Source organism: Zonotrichia leucophrys, chromosome 2 (genome assembly GCF_028769735.1).
Source record: "Zonotrichia leucophrys gambelii isolate GWCS_2022_RI chromosome 2, RI_Zleu_2.0, whole genome shotgun sequence".
In the NCBI taxonomy this organism is placed as follows: Eukaryota; Metazoa; Chordata; class Aves; order Passeriformes; family Passerellidae; genus Zonotrichia; species Zonotrichia leucophrys.
This window is the reverse complement of record NC_088171.1, coordinates 50,328,613-50,351,089: the sequence shown is the minus strand read 5'-3', so window position 1 is coordinate 50,351,089 and position 22,477 is coordinate 50,328,613. Positions and strand designations below refer to the sequence as shown.

General features: G+C 40.2%; 2 protein-coding genes across 6 annotated transcripts in view; one reads left to right on the top strand and one right to left on the bottom strand.

Moving 5' to 3' along the window:
- FBXL2 (F-box and leucine rich repeat protein 2) overlaps positions 1-10,030 on the top strand; it is a 51,042-nt gene extending 41,012 nt beyond the window's left edge. For both annotated transcript variants that reach the window (XM_064704983.1, XM_064704981.1), the window contains exons 11-15: positions 1,406-1,466; positions 2,880-2,924; positions 3,217-3,273; positions 6,967-7,179; positions 8,125-10,030. In XM_064704983.1, the coding sequence (XP_064561053.1) occupies positions 1,406-1,466; positions 2,880-2,924; positions 3,217-3,273; positions 6,967-7,179; positions 8,125-8,232 (484 nt within the window). In that variant the 3' untranslated portion in view covers positions 8,233-10,030. The remainder of the gene's footprint in view (positions 1-1,405; positions 1,467-2,879; positions 2,925-3,216; positions 3,274-6,966; positions 7,180-8,124) is intronic.
- A 195-nt stretch (positions 10,031-10,225) lies between these two features.
- Positions 10,226-22,477, bottom strand: part of UBP1 (upstream binding protein 1) — a 35,329-nt gene continuing 23,077 nt past the window's right edge. The window contains exons 9-16 of one of the 4 annotated variants that reach the window (XM_064704979.1): positions 18,843-18,946; positions 18,114-18,168; positions 17,846-17,939; positions 16,473-16,563; positions 15,336-15,430; positions 13,486-13,628; positions 12,877-12,928; positions 10,226-12,128 (exon numbers count right to left, since the gene is read on the bottom strand). In XM_064704979.1, coding sequence (XP_064561049.1) covers positions 12,091-12,128; positions 12,877-12,928; positions 13,486-13,628; positions 15,336-15,430; positions 16,473-16,563; positions 17,846-17,939; positions 18,114-18,168; positions 18,843-18,946 — 672 coding nt within the window. In that variant the 3' untranslated portion in view covers positions 10,226-12,090. Of the gene's footprint in view, positions 12,129-12,876; positions 12,929-13,485; positions 13,629-15,323; positions 15,431-16,472; positions 16,564-17,845; positions 17,940-18,113; positions 18,169-18,842; positions 18,947-22,477 lie in introns of all 4 variants that reach the window. The other 3 variants (XM_064704978.1, XM_064704977.1, XM_064704980.1) reach the window with 3 other exon arrangements.

The window sequence follows — 22,477 nt, the reverse complement described above, 5'->3', positions numbered from 1 at the left end:
AAAGGAGTTAGGAGGGTGACAAATGTGACCTGAACTGTGGGAGGTTTTTTGTGGTGGTGTTGGTTTTTTTTCCTTCCTATTTGGTATCACAGGCAATTTTCAGAGTAGCTGAGAGTATTTCGTGATAGGCTGCTAACTGCCCTTGATGGAAGGGCACAGAATTCCTGAATATAAGTCTGCAAAGTAAGTCCCAGAGGTATTAAAACCATCAGTTTGGGAAGAGATGCCTGTCTTGTACTTAGCTTGAATTTCCCTCATATTTCTGAACCTTGTTGGAAGACTGGAACTCTGAAAGTGGCTTTTCAAGCCTGTGGGGCTGCTCAGCTCTAAATCTGCTGCCCTCTTGCTTTTGCCTTGGAAAAGGCTGGTCCAGCAAAGTCACAGTCAGAGCCTCACATCCCCACATTCCCCCCTTCGATGGGGTTGGAATTCGTTCATATACCCAGTGTGGCTTTTCCCTTTGCACTTTCTCTAGAGTGTTCTAATGGCCTCCCAAACCAGTGGAAGGATCTGGAGGCTTCTCAGTATTGCCACAAAAAGTTCTTTTGTCCCTTTTCCCTGCCTCCTCCCCGCCAGCCCCAGCAGGGAGGTTGCTGTGGTAAGTTGCACTTAGTTTGCACTGCTCATCCCATGGCACTGTGGTTTCCCCTTACTCATCGTGATACTCACTCCACCTGCAAAGGAAGTGTTCCTTAAAAAAGGACAAAGAAAACAAAGACAACAAGTGGGATGGAGGCCTGTTGTGCATACTAGGTGTGCTGTTTGGGGCAGTTGACCTTCTGGGATTTTTTTTTCTTGGTACTACTTCCCAGTGCCTGTTGGAAGAGTGTGAGGATTATCTTTCCAAAACACTGTTGTTTCCTTTAAGGTTGTGTTGATATAGTTTGTTGTTCTTACTGCAGCTTGGAGGTTTTTGGCCCCATGCTTTCTGGTAACTTGCTTCACTGTGCTTCATGCAGAGGCTCTGAGGGGATTTCTAGTAAGCACTTTCTCAGTTTTGTCATTTCCCAGCAGCCTGTGCTTAGATAACAGATGTAGGCTTCATCTGCATTTTCCTTAACTCAGGGTTTATTTTCCCAAAGCTTTCCTGAGATAACACATGAGAAAACTTGGTCACTATGCTTTTAGTGAAATAAGAGGTTAAAATGACCCTCATTGTGTATAATTTTTTTCCACTAAATGTTCTCTGACTGTCAGAATCTTCTGATAAGGTGAATTAAGTCTGCTTTTTCATTTCAAGTCACGGTGAAAAATAGGGGGAGGATGTGTGTAAGTGTGTGTTTCTGTATATATACACATACTTTTACTATTGAGAACTTTTAAGTTGCAGAAGACAGATTTGTATCTCAAATGCATTTGCTTTTCTCTATATTAATGTTTTCTTTAACATTTAAACCTTTTCCAGGATTCTGGAAGCTGCAAGATGTTCACATCTCACAGATGCTGGGTTTACCCTTCTGGCACGGGTAAGGGTCCTTTCAGAGGGTCACAGCTCGCCCTGGTTCATTGCTGCTGAGCAGCTGTGGATTGATGTAGTCCTGCTGGGAAGCAACATGAAAAGAGGAAAATTAAAGTAGTGGAGGAGGGGACTAAAAAGCTATTTCATTTCTGGATTATACTTAGATCTGCAACTTGATCTGATTTGCCATCTATCATTGCAATTTTCACTTTTTTCCTCTCTTTTTTCATTTGTTTCAATTGTGTTTATTACACTTATAATTCTAGACTCAAGTTATGTATTCTAGCCAAAGTTCCCTTATATTGATGGCATACACCCTTGTGATATGTACATAAAAAATCAGCATCTAATTGATTGTTCTGAAGATAACTTTAAATTACAGATCACTTACATTATCCATTATAAACTATAAGCACTTGTGCCCTGGTTCATGCTGTAAATCCATACAGAAAGCATATTGGTGGTGTCAAATGCTTCATGTTAGACTTGGGTGTTTGCTGGTTAGGAAATGTGAACACGAAAATTATACTCTTTAAATGGGATTTATGCTGCTGATATTTAATGTGAATGAAAAGGGGTGGTTTTTTTTGGTAGCCACAGTGGTTAAACAGAGTGGTTTTCTGATTGTCCAGCACTACATCCTCAGGCTCTTGGTGGTCACCTCAAGCCTGCTCTTAAACCGTTTTTTGCCTATTCCTGGAAAAACCAGATTGGGAATTGAGCCAAGCTTTGGCACTGTGTGGTCTGCTGCAAGGTCACAAGTTTACATCTTTTCTTGAAATGAGTCATGATCAGATATTGACAGCACTTCTGAAAGCTTGCTGGGGTCTCTCAGAATGTTGCTCTGAGAAAATTGTGTAGGTGTGACACGCAGCTTCCTTCTGCCCTTAAAGTAGACCCCATTTTCATATTTTCAGCATTTATTGCCAAAGCAGTTTGGGTTTAAGGCTTCTTTCTAATGTGTGACAACAAAGAGAAATGTGCCATGGCTTCAGTGTATTCCAGGTGAGCCAGGTGCAGCTGATAAAGGTAGAAGTTCATGTGTGTGCAAGGAGCTGGCTTTAGTGCATGGGCTGTAAATACTGTGGGTTTGGAGTGAGGGGGAAGGGAAGCAGGGCTGCTGAGCACTGCTGTGTCCTGTTCAAACCTTACAGGACTAGGAGGAGACATTTCCCTTCATAGGAGAAGGGCCGAAATGTGGATGTTTCAGAGGGAGGTGGTGTATTGCTTGTTAATTAATCTGTTTATTTCTTTTTTGTTTTTGTCATTTGAGGATGATCAAATATTTGAAGAGATTTAGATCACAGTTTCCTCTTGCAAGCTGTGCTGTCCCATATTATAAGCCCTGTGCATAATTTTATGTCAATATGTTGTTTTATTTTATTTTATTGTTTATCTGTTCATTTTTTGTTTATCGTAGAATTGCCATGAGCTGGAGAAGATGGACTTGGAAGAGTGTGTTTTGGTGAGATTTAATATGAAAAGGAATATTGAATGTCCAGTGTAAGAATGCAGTACATTAACACCTTTGTCTAGATGTTCTTTGGTTTTTATAAATAGTGTTGTGTTTATGGTAGGAAATAAAAATAATTATTGGGAAATTCTATACAGGGAAATACTTGGAGAGTAACAGGTGAGGAGTTGTTTTCCACAAATAACAGAGCCCTCATCTGATACAGAAAGAGAGACCTCATTGGAGGGTTGCCTCTCCTGCTGTCTGTTGCTTTTGGCTGATGTTTGGTTTCTTTTATTCCCAGATAACTGACAGCACATTGATACAACTTTCCATACACTGTCCTAAGCTTCAAGCATTGGTAAGTGTAACTCCTGCTCTGTGGCCTGTGGTGCTCCCCCTGGAAGGACACACAGGGACAACTCCTGCAGTACAAGCCCAGGCTGTTCACTCTGTGTCTAGAAATAATTCCTCATGTAGAGTGACACTGTGCAAAATATGTGCAAGTTTCATAAGTATTCTAAGAGCAGCACTCCTAAAATATTTATATGCATTGTGTGTGATTAAAAAAATGTTACCAAATCAGTGAGTAAAAACCAGAAAGCTTTTATTTTATGGTTAACGTCCTTCATATTTGATTTAAGTTAAAGCACTTAGATTCTTTATGGATATTCTCAAGTGTTCAGTAATGGTTTTCTTAGGGGGTATGACACTTCATATCAAATATTGAATAAACAAAACCACCCAGAGAAGATAAATGGAATCACTCTGTAAGCAGTTTTGCATGCAAGCACTTTTTTCCAAGCACTTTTTTACATTTGCATAATAAATTATGGAAGGTTTCCTTGGACTTGACTTTTGAACATAATTGGAGAGGATTGAGAGTGGGGTACCCTGCTTACTGGATTTCAAAGAACTGTTTTCTAGGGAGTGGTAGCTTAGATCTTTCAGACCATCAAACCCAATTTGAGGTAACATAGATTTGTTTGTTCTTTAATAAAGGTCCTTGAAAATTGCTGGATTGTTCTTACAGTAGGAACTCCTGTATTTCAGGCCAGTTGTGCTTTTAGTGTAGATTTGTTATAACTACTTAGATCTACGTGAGAGAACAAGTATTTTTATAATCTGTTCTTAGATGGGATTAAAGGAAGGTGTTCTGCTTCCTTAATTAAATTGTGTTATGATTAGTGTTACTAAGGTAGCAGCATGAGGAGAGATGGCTTTTCAAAGGAGCTTGTTCACTATTTAATGTTGTTGGTTTTTTAATTTTTTCTTATCAACTGTCCAGTTTCATTTCTGAACCATCATTCTTGATGGAAAACCAAATGATTTGTCAGGAGCTGTGGGGCCATTTATATGGGACACATTTTTATATTGTAATCCCAGTTGCAGCCAGTTCTTGCTCAACTGGTACAAAAGATCTCTTACAAAAGAGATCTTTCTATCAGTTCTGTCAGTGCTTCAACAGAGATACCATAAAACCTCATAAATCCCAAGCATTTTTTTCTGAGCCTGCTTCTCTTTGCTGGCCTTTGTGTGTTTGCCTAAAGACAGGGAAATGTGGCATTGGTAAAACATCACAGCTTTCCTAAGGGAACCAGAAAACTTGATTTCTTTGGTGTATATAGATCTTTATATATAAACTGGATAGGAAGGATACATACTCAGAGATTGTGTGTGAAAAGCAGTGGCTGAGAATTACAGGAAAAGACAAGACAAGGCAGGCAGGTGCCAAATACAGTGCATGAGCTAATCTTGGTACTCCCAATGTCCTGTAAACTCCTTTGCAGCTGTGCTTTAGGGTATTTGCAGTTAGAACAAACATTTTGGAGTTGCAGAGATTAACTCTGGATTTGCTTTTGTCTTGTTTGGAGACTCAGTAGAGGGTGGAAGTGGGCAAATCTTCATCAGTATTAGAGTGTTTTATTGACTAATGCACTAAAGTAATTTCTGGTTAATATATTTAATTGTACATTTAAATTAGTAGAGAAACTGTGAAATACTCATGATAGTGCTGAAGATGAGAAGACAATTGAATTCTTCACAGCTTGTGAAGTTCTCATAGTATGTCACGCCATACTTGATTTATGCACAGCTTTTAGTATGTATTAACAACAACAACAAAAGAATTTGACCATATCTCTTTGTTCTTAAGATTTCAAGCAATTGTATTTGTAAAATTCCACATTATTAATGCTTTTTAGTAGGCTTGGGAAGTCAGAAAAATCCTGTGGTTTACTATGAAGTGTGTATAATTTGGCATATTTGTTCTACAAAGTTCTACGAACTCAGCTGTACATCCTGTATTGTCCTTGCAGTACCAACACCATGTCCCAGGAAAGCTGATTTTATAAGCTGCTTACTTCCTGGGATGGAACACTCCTAATTAGCCAACAGCTTCACACAGCCTCCTGTCCTTCCTTGGAACAGCAGCTCTGCTGTGAACGCTGGTTAACCCTGCAGCTGCTGACTGTCCCCAGGCTCTGAGCCAAACCAAGCGCACAGAGAAAGGAGATACAGGAGAGAGCTGATGTGTTTGAAGACTTGAGAGACTGCCTGAATGGGTGTCAGGAGTTAAAACACTGTTGGTAGGGGCAAGCACTTCATTTCTGCTGTCTTTTGGAGACAGTTTGCCCTCGTGGTGCTGCTTGGAGTCTCTGCTGGGTGCTCACACTTGGTGTGTAAAATTGGACCAGCTGGAGCTGAAGGTGGCTCCTGTCAGACTGCAGGGAGATGCAGACCTGTCTCCCAGCCTTTCTTGGGTTCCCTGCTCATTCTGTAGAGCAAAGGTAAAAAAAGTTGAGGCCAAATTATTTCAAAGAGCAGGACAGATCTCATGTGTCTGGTAGCAGGAAGGAAATGCTCTGACTGTAGCTGAGGTGAAGTAAGGTTGGAAGTCCCCAGGTTGCCTTTTCAGGCTGGAATGAAAAGATGTGTTGTACCCAGAGAGGGGAAAAGTTGCATGTTAGAGTTGGGGGTTTGGCAGGAGGTCCTTTCGAGCACTGCTGTTTGCTTGCTCTGAGTTAAAAAGTGCTTTTGGACTGCTGCAAGTGTTTCTTCATCAATTACTGTCTGAAAAAAACTACTTGGGGCAAGGAAATGCTACTTCATTACCTGGCACTGGTAGGCTTAGGTACAAGTACAGGCAGAGCACAAAGCAAGGCACCAGCTCAGAGCCCAGGGCAAGAGGAGAAGAGTTCACAGATCCTGCACATTTCACTGGGGAAGACTTGAGAGCATTCATTTCAGTGGTGACAAAGAGGGGTTTTTTCAGCTGCCTCTGAGGAATGTCTGTTTCCTGTTGTTGTCATCATCCGTGCTTCTCCAAAAGTCATGAATTCCCTGAAGAAATGAGGATAGTGCTTTATGTGGTGCCACTGCCCGAGATGCAACATCATTTTCCGTGTTCTTCAAATTCAAGGGAGTAAAAAAATGTGCTGAAGAGGAGCAGATTTTTTTGGTTTATTATGCTGACTGTTGCAGAAAAGGCTGCTCCTGCAGCTGTACAAGATGTTTATTCTCCTTGTCTGTACAGCCTGAGGTGCCAAATGTTCATGGCTTGTTTTTCTTTGAAATCATTATTTGGCAAATCAGTCTATTGTGATTGTTCTCCATCTGTGTGGACTTGCACGGGCTTGGTGTATGTATGAGACCATGGCAGCTGTGAAACAGTAACCCCTGAGCAGATACTCATCTATTCCCTGTGTTCTCGATCATCCTTTAAAGTTGTTCCTGGCACAGAGCTGTTCGCACTGTGTGGGACAATTGGAAAAGAATTCCCACAATCATAGAGAGCAGAGGGGCCTGAGGAGCTTTGCCAGTGATGTGTTTTGGGACTCAGCTTGTTTTGAAGCAAAGTTAAAATCAAGTACAGACATTTTGTTAAGTAAAGCAGTTTCTTTTTTTACTCTTACGGGTTTCAGCTGTGTATTATTTGTAGCTGTTTAACCACTGGAGTGAAGGAGGTTGAAGAGGACTCTCAAGACTCTTGCTGTCCAGAGGCTCGAGTAACTTAGGACTGAGGGATGTTGTTAATGGTTTGTCTCTGTTTCAGAGCTTATCTCACTGTGAACTGATCACTGATGATGGGATTCTTCATCTGAGCAACAGCACGTGTGGGCACGAGCGGCTGCAGGTGCTGGAGCTCGATAACTGTCTCCTCATCACGGACGTGACTCTGGAGCACCTGGAGAACTGCCACAACCTGGAGAGAATCGAGCTGTACGACTGCCAGCAGGTCACACGAGCTGGCATCAAACGGATCAGAGTAGGTGTTTCCTGCCTTGTTCCCGTGCAAATGCCAGAGCTCTTGGTGCTGCTTGAGACTGTAGGGGTCCTACAGGTGTCCCAGGCGTGGAAGGCTGGATAAACCATCTGACTGTCCTTCTGTTAGGTCCCCAAGTGTGTAACTTCCCTCTATGAACAGCAGTGTCAGTTCTAACTTGTGACATTCTGCTGTTGGAATGATGAGCTCTTATCTTCTGCCTTCTCTATTTTTTTCAAGTAGAGTCCTCTGTTTTTAGGATGGTGTAGCGGCATGCTAAATCCTAAATATATGTTAATACACAGAGCCAGTAGTAAAACATCTGCATGGAGATTTCAGTTGATGGGCTTGGGGCCTCAGGCCCTGGAACCCAGCCCCAAACCTTTCCCCTGAGTATCTCACCCATTAGGTCAGAGACCACCTGCATTGTGGAGGCAGCGTTTTAGCCTCGAAGTTAAACTTGTCTGCGGCTTTGTATCCCAAATTTGCATCCAAACACTTTTGCAACTGGAAAGATCATCCCTGATAGTGACTCAAATTGAAGGCAGAAGCACAATTTTATTTCATGCTGCTTTCCAGAATGAGAACAGCAGCAAAAATATGGGAGATAAGGTTCAGAGAAGTTGTCCCTTAGTAGCCAGGGTCCACCCCTCTTGTCCCTATAGTAAACCTGTGCCTCTCCTGCTGCACTGTCTGGACTCATCAGTGCTTTACTGGGGAACCTGTGCAGGGTGAGTGCCCAGACACTGGTGTGCCTTACTGGATGGGTCATGAGGAATGACATGTGAGGAGAAGGCAGCTTGGCTGGTATCCACTGTATAGAGGCTTCCGTCACAGCTAACTAACCTTAATGAGGTAGCACTTGCTGGCACAACAGGTGAGGTGTGCTGCTTCTCTTTTCAGTTCTGTTCTTTCTCCCCCATTATAATGCAGCCTTTTCACCCACAGGCTCATCTACCTCACGTGAAAGTTCATGCTTACTTTGCTCCAGTGACTCCCCCTCCGTCGGTGGGAGGGAGCGGACAGCGCCTCTGCAGATGCTGCATTATCCTCTGACAGCCAGAGCAGCCACACAGGAAATGTTGTTGTTGAAGAATGGGATGGCAAGTCAGCAGAAGGAGTCGGTTTCCTGACAAGTCCTAATGGTGGTGTTTGGGTGTTTGGTCATCCAGTTTTGTGACAAGAAAAGCTTTTTTTTTTTCCAGGTAAAAATCTTAACGTAATGTGCAGCTGTGGATTAAGTTGGTGATGCTTTGGTTTGTATTAGTAACTCCTTCCTTCTGTTGGCATGAGAACTGTGGTACCGTGTCAAACGTGTGGGCATTGCAGCGGAGCAGCTACTTGGTGGAAGTTCACAAAACTTGGAAGTTAATTTGCATTTGTCAGCACTGCTTGGTGTGAAGTGCCGCTGTCACGTGGGGTTCGAGCTGCCATGCCAAGGAACTGAGCCTGCTGTTCTGTAATATACACACACACACAGGTTTTAAAGACAAATCAGCTTTAGCAGATGTTGACCAAAAAATGCAAAGTAATCATAAGCTCCTACAGTAAAACAGCAGCTTGTTCTTTTTCATGATTCAGCTTCATATTTAATTATGTAACAGGACATAATAGGTAATGTCTAAGGTAAGGTAGTACCTCCAGATACCATAGAACTAGAAGTACTTCCCAAGTTTTTGGACTTGGTTCAGTTGAACTCTGCTGGTACAAAGCTTGGCGGTCACCGATGCAGGTTGTGCCCGATGCCATCGGCCTTGAACGGGGTAAGAAATGCACGTGGAGCCCGTGCACTCTGCTGTGCCTGCTGCCACATCCAGCCCTGGAGCTGCCACATCCAGCCCTGGAGCTGCCACAGCCGGCCATGGAGCTTCCGCCAACGCCATCCCCGCAGGCTGGAAGGAAAGGATGCAGCGCTTCCAGGAGGACAGGTGCAGAACAGATGCTTTTCTACAGATGAATGGAAAACAAGTTCAGCTACAGAAGGCAGGATGGAGCAAGGAATTCAGTTTGGCCCACCTATTTTAGGGACAAGCATATGGGCTGAGCTGTAGGCAGGAGTTGAACCATACCAAACCTGTGGTTTTCAAATGTAGAAAGCCAAACTCTTCACATTTGGTTAAGAAGCTGTCAGCTTCTGAATGATAATAATGATGATAAAAATATGTGTATTAACTCTTAAGGCCATGCTTTCATCCTTAGTTTTTCAGTGCTAGACAATTAGATAAACTTTTTATATTAAGCAATTAAATTAACTGAGAGAAACTACTTGACAATTCAGAAAGCTTTTTTTGTGTAAGTTTGACTGTGTGTGTGTTTTAAGAGTTCGGGGCCCGTGTTTACTGAAAATTAAGAAGCAGTTGGAAAAGCTACAACTGGACAGTACTGCCATTGCCCCCCTGCAAATTTTAAACGACTTCTAAGAAGGAGTGAGCATGAACAGGAACTTGTGGGGCCAGCTGGGTTGTGTGCACTCACAGAGGAGAGGGACAGTAAATTAAGAGCTCAGCTTTGGGGCTAAATTCCACCTTAGACTACAGTACATGGATTTCTTCACTAGTACAAAGTAAGCCAATCTGGGCTTCCTTTGCACAGTAGTGGAGTGCTGTTACAATCATACTGAAGAGTTCCATTCAGTCACTGCTGGTCTCATGAGAGTTTTATCCAGATTTTATTCTCAACTGTACCAGGGCAGTCATTGGTACCAATATGTCAATATGTGTTGCCTTTTGTTGGCTCATTTTTTTTCTAAGACCATAACGAACCTTGTAAGTCTATTGCATTGAAGATGTACAAAAACAAATGGAATCTACTCTGATATAGGACACTTAAATAAACAATCAGCTGATGTCAAATTTGAATTTGTTGGAATTATTTCAAATCTAAGAAGATTTCTACTAGAAGCAGAAGACCCATGTGAATGCACAGTGTGCAGGATATCCTGCAGGGCTGGTTTATTTCCCTTCCTTACCTTGACCAACTATTCTTGCTAGGGCAGGTCTTGTAATTAATCTAATCTGGGTGTGGGAAAAAAAGAAGTAAACAAAAAGAAAAGCACATTTACAAAATTATTGAAAAACATTTATTATACTTAAATTGAAATGTGTACATCTTATTAAAAAACAAAAGCCATTTGCTGGTGCCATAATTTAATTCCAATTTCAAGTGAGCTGGACAAACTACTGTACAACTTTCAATATTCTTTAAAATTAGATATTTGGATACTTTCCAATCAAGGATTTTTCCACTTTTATAAAACATTTGGATTTGAATATGGTGTGAGCTAAAAAGACACAAGTGTCAGTTCAGGAAAATACTAGGACCAAACAATACCCAAAGATGAACAACTTATAGGCAGAAATGTTTAAGTACATAAAATTTTACTTTCAGTGCAGAAAAAAAAAACCCAAACAAACAAAAATAGGAAAAAAACTCTAGGTTTGATGAATTTAAATTTTCAAAATGCTACAGCTTTCAGAAGCTTTTCTGCTAAGCACTTGAGCCAGTTATGGAAGGGGAAATGAAAAAGTCAAGTTGCTTTTTTACATGCTGTAGTATTGGTTTACACGGAACACCGCAGCATAAAAAGCAAACTATTCCCAAGCTTCTAAGCCAGAGATCAAGTTGGAACTTTCCAAAGGCACAGAATAACAGCTCTGAAACTGTCGCTTAATACCTCTGGAAACACTCCCCTCTAAGTACCTGACCAATTGAAACTTAATGTTAGCCTAGGAAATGCTGTGCCATGACTTTACAAGACACATCCAAAATACCAAGAAAGCACATTGCCTGTTTCAGAGAAAATAAGTATTTGGTCATATGGAAGAGGCACTGTAACACGTGTACAGTATGGATGGATGGATGGATGGAGGGAGGGTGCAGGAAGGTCAACTGAAAAGGTAAGAGGAGATTTGTCCAGAATAGGAGCTCCAGCAGGGCAGGCACCTGCTGGGAAGGAACTTACAGGGTGTGTATTTAGTGTTTCTCAAGCAATTTATTTGATGCTGCTGAAAGCTATGACAGCCCTGTGGTGCCAGTGGGTCATCTTCCCTCATCTGCATAATTCCACTGAAAACCCCACTTCTCACTGCCAGTATTTTTAAACCCACAATTTTACAAGCAAAGAGTTAAACTGCAGCAGTGCTCTGCAGAGAACCTAGGAAACTAAACATAAAGGATGCATAGGCAATTCTTTTCCATTAAATTCATTAAAGCAAAACACAATTACTTGGTACCCCATAGGATTTATATTAATCCCTCCAATAAGGTACTATTGATAATGCAGTTTGCTGCATGCATATATTGCATCTGTCTAGGGCTTCTTAAAAGCCCTGTTCTGGCATTTACACTTCTTACATACACTCTTATACACAATTTACACGGGAAGCTGTTTTGACAGCTTGACTCTCAAAGACCTGACAACCTGATCACTATCACCTTAACTACTCATCTCCACACAGATTAGCATGTGCTCTGCTAACATCAAAAAATAAAACCAGCCTAAGGTACAAGCACGTAACAGACAAACTGGCACAGAAAGGTAAATGCCCCAAAATAAGTTTACATTCATCTCCAACTGGATACAGGTAATAGAAAAGCAGCACTGCTTCGCTTCTATAAACTGTATCTACTGGCCACAGTTTGCCTTATTTCAGTGAAGGGCAAGCACCTTTGCTTACATTGTCTTCCATGCCTGTACAGAAGCTGTCATGGCATTATACCTCTCATGAGGACACTTAGCTATGGCAGTGATAAGAAAGTTCACCTATCAAACAGCTCATTAGAAAGGTCATTTTGTGTTTTCAATATGAAACATCTTATACAGTGAAGTTAGATCCTAAGGTTTTGGATGATCTTCATAGTCTTTAGGCAGGACTTCATTCTGCGTTGGAGTATCAGTCTAGCAAGTGTTTGATGTCACTTCAGAATTATATGGAAGCCTTCTCCATTTTCAGCTGAAAAAAAACCAAAGGAATTGTCTGATTGTCCTTCCTGAATAGAATCACAGACATACAAGCAAATACACCAATATACCCTAGTATGGACTTGGTTTTGAAAATAAACTCAGCTATAACAAAAACTTAAAGGTTTCCTACTTGTGCTAAAGAAAAGTGTTTATGATTAATGATTTGTGACTGGATCTTCAAAGAGGGACAGTTTCTGCAGGTAGGTGCAGTTTCTGCACAGAGTCAAACTTGTCCACTGATTACAGCCATTTGCTGGCACCCTGTACCAGAAATTAAATGGAGTTCTGTGGAAAGGTGGGATTCAACAGCAGCCTATTGAATGAAGCTGGCTATTGACTAGCAGAGAAATAACAGAATGTTATGCTCAGTTCTGCTGACTCTCAGGACTCAGTTAACATTCAGTTTCTGAACTTCAGATGTACTACTGCCAGGATTTTTGATATTTTTTTTAAACCTATTTTGAAACTTCACCATTCTCAGCAATTATTAGCAGCATCCCTATCCAGTGATGGCTGACTGAATTTTATGTAAGGTTTATTACCGAATTCTGCACTGGTTCTGAACTGAAAGCTCAGAGAAGAGTCTGAGATGCTACACAGAGGCTGAAATCTGGCTAGGAGAGGAAGAACTCTGAGTATCTTCTGTTACTGTGTATGCAAAACTTCTGAAATTTTTAAAGAATGCTCCTGGCTGGAATAAATGATTAAGTTTTAGACTGTCAGAAAAGACAACATACCTTTTATTGTGGTGAATAAGAAACAACTCTCATCTTGAAAGTTTTGAACCATCTAAAAGAAAAAAAAAGCTTCAAAACCTTCTGAGTATGATCAAAACACAAAACAAAAACAACCCTCTACAACCATGATATTAAACACAGCCTTTTGTGAGCAATCATGTATTTTTGGTTTTCTTCAGCAAGTAACAGGCATACACCAAATTAAAATACTGCTTTTTACTCCTGTGACAACCAGCTGGGAGGCTATTACTGCTGGCTGTGTTTTTGGAACTCTGTGGAGCAGACACTTGAACAAGCAGAGTCCAACAGTGTTTAAATGCTCTCTGCCTTTGGTGTGCTCAAAATAAATATGTACTAAATAATTGCTGCAGCTTCTCAGAACTATATAAACCAGCTGCCTCTGTCTTCTCATAGTTTCAGTCTAGTCAGGCAGAGGAAAAGTCACATTTAAAGAATCTGTCTGTTCCTGTAAAGGAAAAAATACTCTAAATGTCAGCAAACACTAGGGTTGCATTATCAAACAGAAAAACCAGTAATAAATGAGCAAGCATAAGAAAACCCTCCACTCCCAGTCATAAATAAAATGCCAAAAAATAAAATCTCAATTACCTGATCACTAACAAGAATGTGGATGCCTGTGGGACCCTGTCTGTAAACTTGGTTGATCTGATGCAAAGGAATATTAAATGCCAAAGCAAGCTTGCGTGTGACTTCTGAGGCTGCCATCTCCTCTAAGTAGATTGCATGATAAACTGCAAGAAGAACATCGTTTACATAAGCATGTTACTAATGGCTATATGAAAATACCTGAATTTGTTTACTTTATACTTTCAAAAATTTTAAAACGTAAAACTTTAAGATTACTCCCTGTTCTCATTAAGAGCATGAACTTCCCTGACTTTTCTTTCAAGGGAAAAGTCATAAACTCAACTCTAATGGGGGAGGCTTCTATTTGCTGCAAGACTGAAGGCAACTTCCACATTTTTTCCTGTATCCTGCACAAAAAGGTACAATCATGTCAAACAGATTTAAAAATGGATCTTTAGAGAGTCACCTAAAGATGGTTTTGAAAGCAATTTTGGGCAGTCTCGAAAGAATCAGGTAATACCTACATCCCACTTATGTGCCTATGCTCCTGCTTTAAATACAGATGTAGATTTTGTGGTTTTGGTAAATAAAGCCTTTTGCAACTGTCTTAATTAACTATCTACACATGATCTCAGAGCTGAATGGAACACAGTAAAGAGAACAGTAAGACAAAGCAGCTGTTCAGTTTGAAGCTGTATTTACAGTTCAGTATCTTTATTTAACAGTGCAACAAACCCTTGGCAGCTCCAAGTCTGCACGTTCTTCTGGCCGAAGATATCCTGAGAGAAAACATGTATTTGACAAGCAGCAGTATTTTATTTACAAACCCTCCTCCACCTCAATTCTTGCATGGAAAATTCACAAGCACTATTGAAGTAGCCTGTGCAGATTTTAGCTGGGGAGAGAGGTCTCTCAAAGCCAAGAGCAAGTAAAGAATAATTTTAAATAGCTTCATTCTCTTAATTGTAAGGGTGACATGGATTTACGAATAAACAGTTACATTTCCATCTGTGTTGAATCAACAGTTGTCAAGGAAATACTAAAATCAAGAGCGCATTCACTACTTGGCTGTTTTTCCTCTTCCAGGCTCAACAGTTTTAGTTCAGTTGCACAGAAAGTGAGAGCAAAATCTTACAGAAAATGGGAAAGAATTGTTTTATTTGCATGAAGCTTTTACATGCACCTACATTGATATGGCTGATGCCTTGTCTGTAACAACAAGCACAGCTGATTCCAGAACTCCTCCATTCATGACCATGTATGTCATGGACATATTTTATGAAAAATCCTTTAGTTAGGATCTTTTCTCCTGAGAAGCCGAGAGGCCTCGGAAACAAAATGTAACCAATAATTATCTGCTGCTGTGGAATACGACAGGTGGATCTTTGATTGGTCTCATGGGGTTGTTTTTATTTAATGGCCAGTCACAGTCCAGCTGTCTCGAGACTCTCTGGTCAGTCACAACATTTTATTATCATTCCTTTCTATTGCTTGCTAGCCTTCTGAAGAAATTATTTCTTCTATTCTTTTAGTATAGTTTTAATATAATATATATATCATAAAATAATAAACCAGCCTTCTGAAACATGGAGTCAACATTCTCATCTCTTCCTTTGTCCTGGGAGCCCTGCGAACACCACCACAGACGTAACTACAGTTTTATCAACAGACTGAAAGCGCTCAGTGGTTTAACCTTGAGTTTCAGGTTCTTTTTGCTCTGTGCTGTTAAAGCAGCAATTGTGCTGTGATACAACTTCCCACAGTTGCTTTGTACCCCAGGAGCAGCAGCTGAGCCCCTTCCCCAGCCCTGCAGCTGTCCTGCCCAAGGCCAGCTGTGTTCCCTGGGCTGTACATGGTACCGTATATTGCACCGTTGCTGTCCGTGCTGCCCGCGTCCTGCCGCTCCAGCTGGATGCTCCGCAGGGGCTCCTGGCACACGTAGATTGTTAAACGGGGCCTCACGGACCTGCAGGCCAAGGAAATCACAACGAGTCACACTAAAGGTATGTGCCCTGCAAATACAGGGGCTGATATGCCACAACTGTAGGTTTGTTATGGTAACAGTACACTTGATATGGCTTTCAGCACTGAGCCCAAAAAAATTAATCTTTAATTAAGTAAGTGGTCTCAGATGCTGCTGAATTTAAACAACACTTCAATCCATTCAGATTCAGCATCCGATTATGGATGCTGCTTGTTGGACTCCTGTAACAGGACTACTGAGTAACTGTAGCTATGATATTTTCTGAAAAATCCTTTCCTTAGGATTTTTTCTCCTGAGAAGCTGAGAGGCCTCAGAAACAAAATGTAAACATTGATTATCTGCTGCTGTGGAATACAACAGGTGCATCTGTGATTGGTCTCATGTGGTTGTTTCTAATTAATGGCCAGTCACAGTCCAGCTCTCGGACTGTCTTGGTCAGTCACAAGCCTTTGTTATCATTCTTTTTCTGTCTTAGCTAGCCTTCTGATGAAATCCTTTCTTCTTCCATTCTTTTAGTATACTTTTAATATAATATATATCATAAAATAATAAATCAAGCCTTCTGAAACATGGAGTCAACATTCTCATCTCTTCCCTCTTCCTAAGGCCCCTGTGAACACCGTCACAACTAACAACAGCAATTCTTCCAGGAGGGCCAGGAGTACCAAACATCCATTTCAGACAGAATCAGCCATCCCCTGGGATGCTGCCTGTGTTAGCACTCAATACCTGTAACCTCAAAAGGCCTCAGGGGTTGTTCTTAGCTCCCCAAATGACCAGTTTTGAGCCTTGGCAATAAATTCATCCATGTCCAAGAATCTGGCAGGGCCCAGCTGCACTGGTGCAGCCTTACAGCCCACCTGGGTGTGCCCTGGAGGGGTGCACAGGAGGAGAGTTTGAAACACTGCTGCCAACTCCTGAGGCAGATCACACAGGCACCAAGCCCATCCTGACACTAACTTCCCAAATCTCCCAGTTCTAGAATCCCCCATCTAAACCCACTCAGCCTCAGTGAGCACATCACCTGGATTTCAGTGCATTATACAGCCGAATTCCATCGGCTGGACCACAGATTTGTACCAGATCTTCTCTTGTCAGCTTTAATAAATCAGCACCTGGACAAACACATGAGGATTTAATGAAGATTACTGCAGCACATAAATTCTTCCTAAAATAAATGGTATGTTCATTTAAACCAAGACTAGCAAAGTTCACCATGACAAAAACAGAATTTGGGACACAGGAAAAAGTGAACTTCAGACCAGGCTCTAGGGAGTGCCAAATAAATCAACCTGTTTTCCAAAGGTGGTGAGTTACAGTTTATGCTGTTTACAGCTTTGGAACAGTACAAGTCTGCAAGGCACACAAGTTTCTGTGGAGAGAGATGACTGTTCTAGAGAAACAGTGATTTTTGCTGGCACCCCAGGGTAGTGTATTTTGAACACATTCAAAATATAGAGCAAAAATATTCCATGGTTTGTCACGCAGTGAATTACCCCAGACATTCAACTACCCATCCATCACTGCCTCTGTGCACTTAAATTACAACAATGCACTCGAGTGCAGAAGGTGCTGCTGAAGCAAAAAATAGGAGGACAGATTATTTGAGAAGCAGCATGAGTGTCAGAGAAGAAAACAACACTCTGAAATATCAGTCACTGTAATAGATGAGTAGGAAAACAGGAAAAAAATAGTCTTTATGTATGAAAATACTCCACAGACTATCCAGGAATGCACAAATAAAAGCCAGCAAAAATAACTGATCAAAGCCCTTAAATACTATAGTTAAAAATTACCCAGACCTGAGGTAGCATAATAAAATTCATATATACTACACCTCTTGCTTCATAAAAAAAAGCCAGCTAGCTAGTACTTGACTTTTATAAAGATAATAATGAAAAAGAAGAACAATTTTCCAAGAGTCTTTGTCAGAAATTTGGTACTAGTTTATGGAGAAAGCTCAGCAATACTCATACAAGAAGCACATGTCAAAAACTAACCAGCAGCAGCAGAAAAAACCTTCCCAAAGAAAAAATCTGGTACAAAGGAGTTCTGACAGAAGCATGAGCCAAGCCAAGAGGCAGAGAGCTGGCATCATTCACAACAGTGTCCCCTTCAAGTGTCACCAAAGAAAAAGGAATTTACTTATAGTGAGTAAGGTGTCATACCACCCTTTGCACAATTCCAAGGAATGCTAAAGAAGCAAACAGCCCCACACAGTCCATCTAGTGCCATGTCTTGTGGTCAGATGTGCAGTGGGAACTGCACTGCTCTTCAACCAGCAAATCAGTAAATAAATATGCATAAATATGGATACCATCATGTTCTTAGAGAACCCCTTTCCCACACAGAACCTGCTCAGTAACACAAAGAAAGAAAAAAGTAAACTATAGATACCTGAGAAATTTGAAAAAAGCCTTGTATAGGCAGAGAACCTATTCTTGAGCAACCATTGCTGAGTTTCCTGGATTGTGGCTGAAGGATGAAGCTGCTGTAAGAAACAAGATTGGATATGATAATTTGGATACTCGAAAACCCAAACAAAACCCAAGCAATTAAAAAAGATCTCCCTCAGTTCAACACTTTCTTATAACATCAAGTGCAAATCAAATATTCTGAGATAGCTATACAAATACATGAACAATACCAGAAAGCAAACACTCACATCTCCTGACCCTTGAGAGGTTCCATCTCCTTGATGATTTGGGGAGGAAGAATTGCTGCAGATTAAAAAAATAAAACCAAATATTACTAGAGTTTTATAAACCAAAATATTTAACCATTGTTGAAAATTAACTTGAAATTTCCAAAACAATAAATACCACAATTGAAAGAATTAAAAGACTGCAACTTGTTAAACTTAAGAGTAAGACCATTCCACAGTATATGGATCAGACCACACCACTGCCAATAATTTTTGGATGAACTGCCTGTTTGGTTACAGTAGTTTAATTAACATTTCAAAACAAAATGCTTTCACCAATGAATTTTTGTTAAAAAGCTTTTGAAGATATTTGTTGAGCCATTTTCTTGCAAATTACACTAACTGTGTATGATGGAAATTAAGACTCTTCTTACTGAAAAAAGCTAAAAATCGTTTCCATAGACAAGGACTAAATCACAATAGTGAGAAGGTAAAGTATTTGCTATGTGACAAAGGACAAGAAATTGTTTTACAAAATGTATAGTAAGAAAGAAAGATGGTGAGGCAGCAGTAATTACCTTATAACTGAACCATGTGATACAGATGTCATACTCTAAAATGAATATATAGGTCAAAACAATCTCCCCATTCCCCAGTGGAAACAGAACACAGTTGAATTTAGCCAGAAAATGTTCTGAATAAGCCTGATTACAATGCTGCCTTTAATGGGGACACAGAGCAGAAACCTACCTGTCTGGGACACTGTAGGTGTTGTGCTGAGCAGAGGTGAAAGTCGGAGCAGGAGTAGGACTGTTGTTCACAAATGTTGTAGGAGTATCCGGCCATGGTGAGCACTGAAGAGAAAGAATTAAAACTTAAGTTTCTCTTGACAAAACCTTTTTTACTCTGATGTACACTCCTCTCATTTAAAGCCAGGGGTTTATCCACAGACTATTCTGATTTGCACTTCCAAATAAAGACTCCCTCTATCCCACACATTACATGCAGATATTCTAGGTAAAAATCAGCTCCGTTTTATCTTGTTCTTTTATGTTCTATTTATACTGTCTTCTCTTTAAAAAAAACATACAGATTATTCAGTTTAAACCAAAACCAACCAACTCCCACAGCCACATGCTGGAAAAAGTCTTTTATCCTGAAGAGGATGAAAGGGCTGTTTAAACTGCCCCACGCCAAAAAGTGTTCAGTAATATTAAGTAAAGCTATGAAGCTAGATTGCACCTTGTGGATAAATTTAATGTCTCTGCCCTGAGAACAATCAAGTACAAACAGATTTTTCAGTGGAAATTTTGTGAATTCCAAATTTTTAATAAATTACTGCAGAACTAAAATTGTGCTTACTGACATGGACTGATTTTTCTGAACTGCTTGGTAAACTGGAATTTTTTTAAACAAGCTCAAATCATCACAAGTATATGATAAGCCAGTTGTCCAATTTTGTCAGTGTTTTTTTGGGTATTTTTTAAAATTGTTGTGATTAAGCTTTTTGAAACAAGGCTACCTTTTAGTGCTTCCAACAGTACTAAAAATGCAATATTTTAAAGAAAAACAAAAACCAAACAAGTTTTGATATGTTCAAAGACATGATTAAAACAAGCAAGCAGCCCAAGATCAGGTAAGCTAAGACCATGCCTCTTAAGACAACAAAGATTTCTGATATACTTATCATGTACCAGCTAAATAGCTTGTAAGAAATTTCCAGATTTATATCACAGCCTTGGAGAACAGGGTGGAGGGGAACAACTATGACTTAATACCAAAAGAAACTTGTTTCAACAATTTTGTGTTGAAAAATCCTTCCTTTATCTGGAGGAAACAGTAAATAAGGGCAACACCAGCTGCCACCATCTCTAAGAGAGTTAGTAACATTTCTGTGCTGGACCCCAGTCTTCACTTGTCAGCATTAGATGGCAAGTTCCCCAGGATGGCACACGGAATTAAAATCAATTTGTCTTGCATGCAAATAGCTTAAAAATTAGGAACTTGCTTTATCTGTCTGAGTTTTAGCATTTTTGTTTGCCACAGAGTCCACAGTCTGATTACATGGTCAAAGCCACCCTCAGGGCTGCAAACAGTGCCCCCACACAGAGCATGCTTCTCTATAACCTGGTACGGTGACACACTCTCCTCCAAATCTGTATATTCCCACCTGCTGTCTCTCTTCTCAAGCTGATTTAATATTAAGCTCAAAGATGTTACATCAGGTAGTTACAAGTAGCCTTCATTCCCTACATATGTGATCCAAAACGGTAATTTTAAAATAAAAGCTCAACATAGTAACATTAACTTTGTTCTTCTGAAATATTTTGAAAGTGCAATTAAAATTCTTTAATTTTGTGACATTCTCCTCCTAAATTTTAATCCAAGATGTTTATGTGGACACACAGATGCAAGTTCCACATCCTTGGCAACCATTCCCATACAAGATTCTAGCCACCATGTATTTAAATTCAGGGGCAGAGAAGAATGCACTGGTGCCAGAGAACACCTTTTGAGCCACTCCCAAGGTAGGTACTGCAGCTGGTGTTTCTGTCCTTCAAACCCAGCTGAAGTTCTTCACAACGAAGCTCTGGGTTTAAATCCAGGAAGAAGCACATTTGAAGTATTCAGAAAAAAAAAACCCCAATCCAAAGCAAGTAGACTTTCTTCTCCCATAAACATGCTTTCCTGCCTTGTCTCCTATTCCAGGAAAAACACCACTAACTATCCACTGAGACTCAATAGGCTGGTTAAAAAGAAAAAATAAATAGTAAGTGTAATACTACTGCAACACTTCTCTTGCCTCTGTTCTCCCTGTTTCAGTCTTACAGGTTGGGAAGGGAAAAATGAGCATTTGAGCACTGAGATACTAAATTCTGAAAGGTTTGAGGAACAAGAAAGTCTTCCAGTAATCAACCCGAGCTGATGATGCTTTTGGAATCACTCTCATGCCCCAATGTCCTACACTTCACAAACTGGATTAAGCAAATGCCTGGCACACCAAATCCATGAACACTACAAAGACTAAACAAAGATGTGTTTTCTTTTCTAACATCCAGCATGATGATTCTGGATTGAGGGGGGTGAGGGCTACAAGGGGAATGGATCACAAAAAGCAGCACTGCTTCCCTGAAAAAGCGCCTGCCTTAGTCACTGTCAGGGACAGAACATGACTTCACCCTTGTAGACTGACCCATCAGATTTCTTACATTCCTAAGCCAAAACTGAGTTAACCAAAGGACATTCAGGAAGTTAATGATTCAGAAGTCCCTGAGCAGTAGACACAAACCTAGGAGAAAATGTCACCCTGTCACAAGGAAGCATTCAGCTCTGTAAAGTGCCACCACAGAACAGAAAGAAGATTGGCATTGTCTTTACCTGTAATAAGCAATTAATATATACTGATGAATTTACCAAGCTCATGTTTTTGAGGTCTCAAGCCTAAATGCCCTCCATTAATTCAGGAGAAAACTATTTTGGTTTCAGATGCTTAATAGCCTTCTGTAAAATGCCATGAATGAAGATTTACTGAGTTAAAAAGAAATGTAAGAGATCTTTTTAAGTATGACTTATCAGATTTAGGATTTAAACTCAGAACATTCCTAAGAGGAATCGCAAAATCTCAAGTGACTCTAAGCCATGGTTTAATGTAATTTCCCTTCCTACCTCCAATATACTGGAATCTGCCCAAATTCACGCCTTACAAGAGAGTAAAGCTGAACCTTGACAAAGAACTCTATACTATATTCAAAGACCAAATAAACATGAAAACATAATACATAACCAAAATACAGTAAGTATAATTTATTCCCCAATTGAGATTTATACTTGGACACACAGCACCCCTTAGAGAATAAAGCATCAATTTTCTTATACATGGTCTGGAGCAACCTTTCATGTCTATAATTTAACATTCCAATTTATTTCAAGGTCCATACCTGGAAGTCCTTTAACTTCCATGTGCTCTATAATCAACTCTATCTGCAAAAACTGACCATTTGACCAAGTTTAATCAGTTTGTAGTTTATATTTTCAAGCTTATGACATATAAAACACAATACTATAAAAATCAACCAAAATACTGCAGACAGAAAAAAGTGCAAAGGCCCAACTACTACAACACAAATTTTCCCACTTTTACAAATTCAAAGCAGGAGAAAGAAAACAGTGGGTTCTTTTCGCCTTTTTCATTAGATAAGAACTAACTTTCATGTACAAAGAGAGAGGAAAACAAAGTGCCTCCTTCACAAAAGTGACCCCTGAATGAAGGTCACATGTAAGTAAACATCCACTCTGAGGTCCAGAAGGCAAGGTTAAATTTGTAGCCTTTTATACCTACAGAAAAAGTTAAGGGAAAAGCTCCATAGTGTGAAGAGTCTAATGAG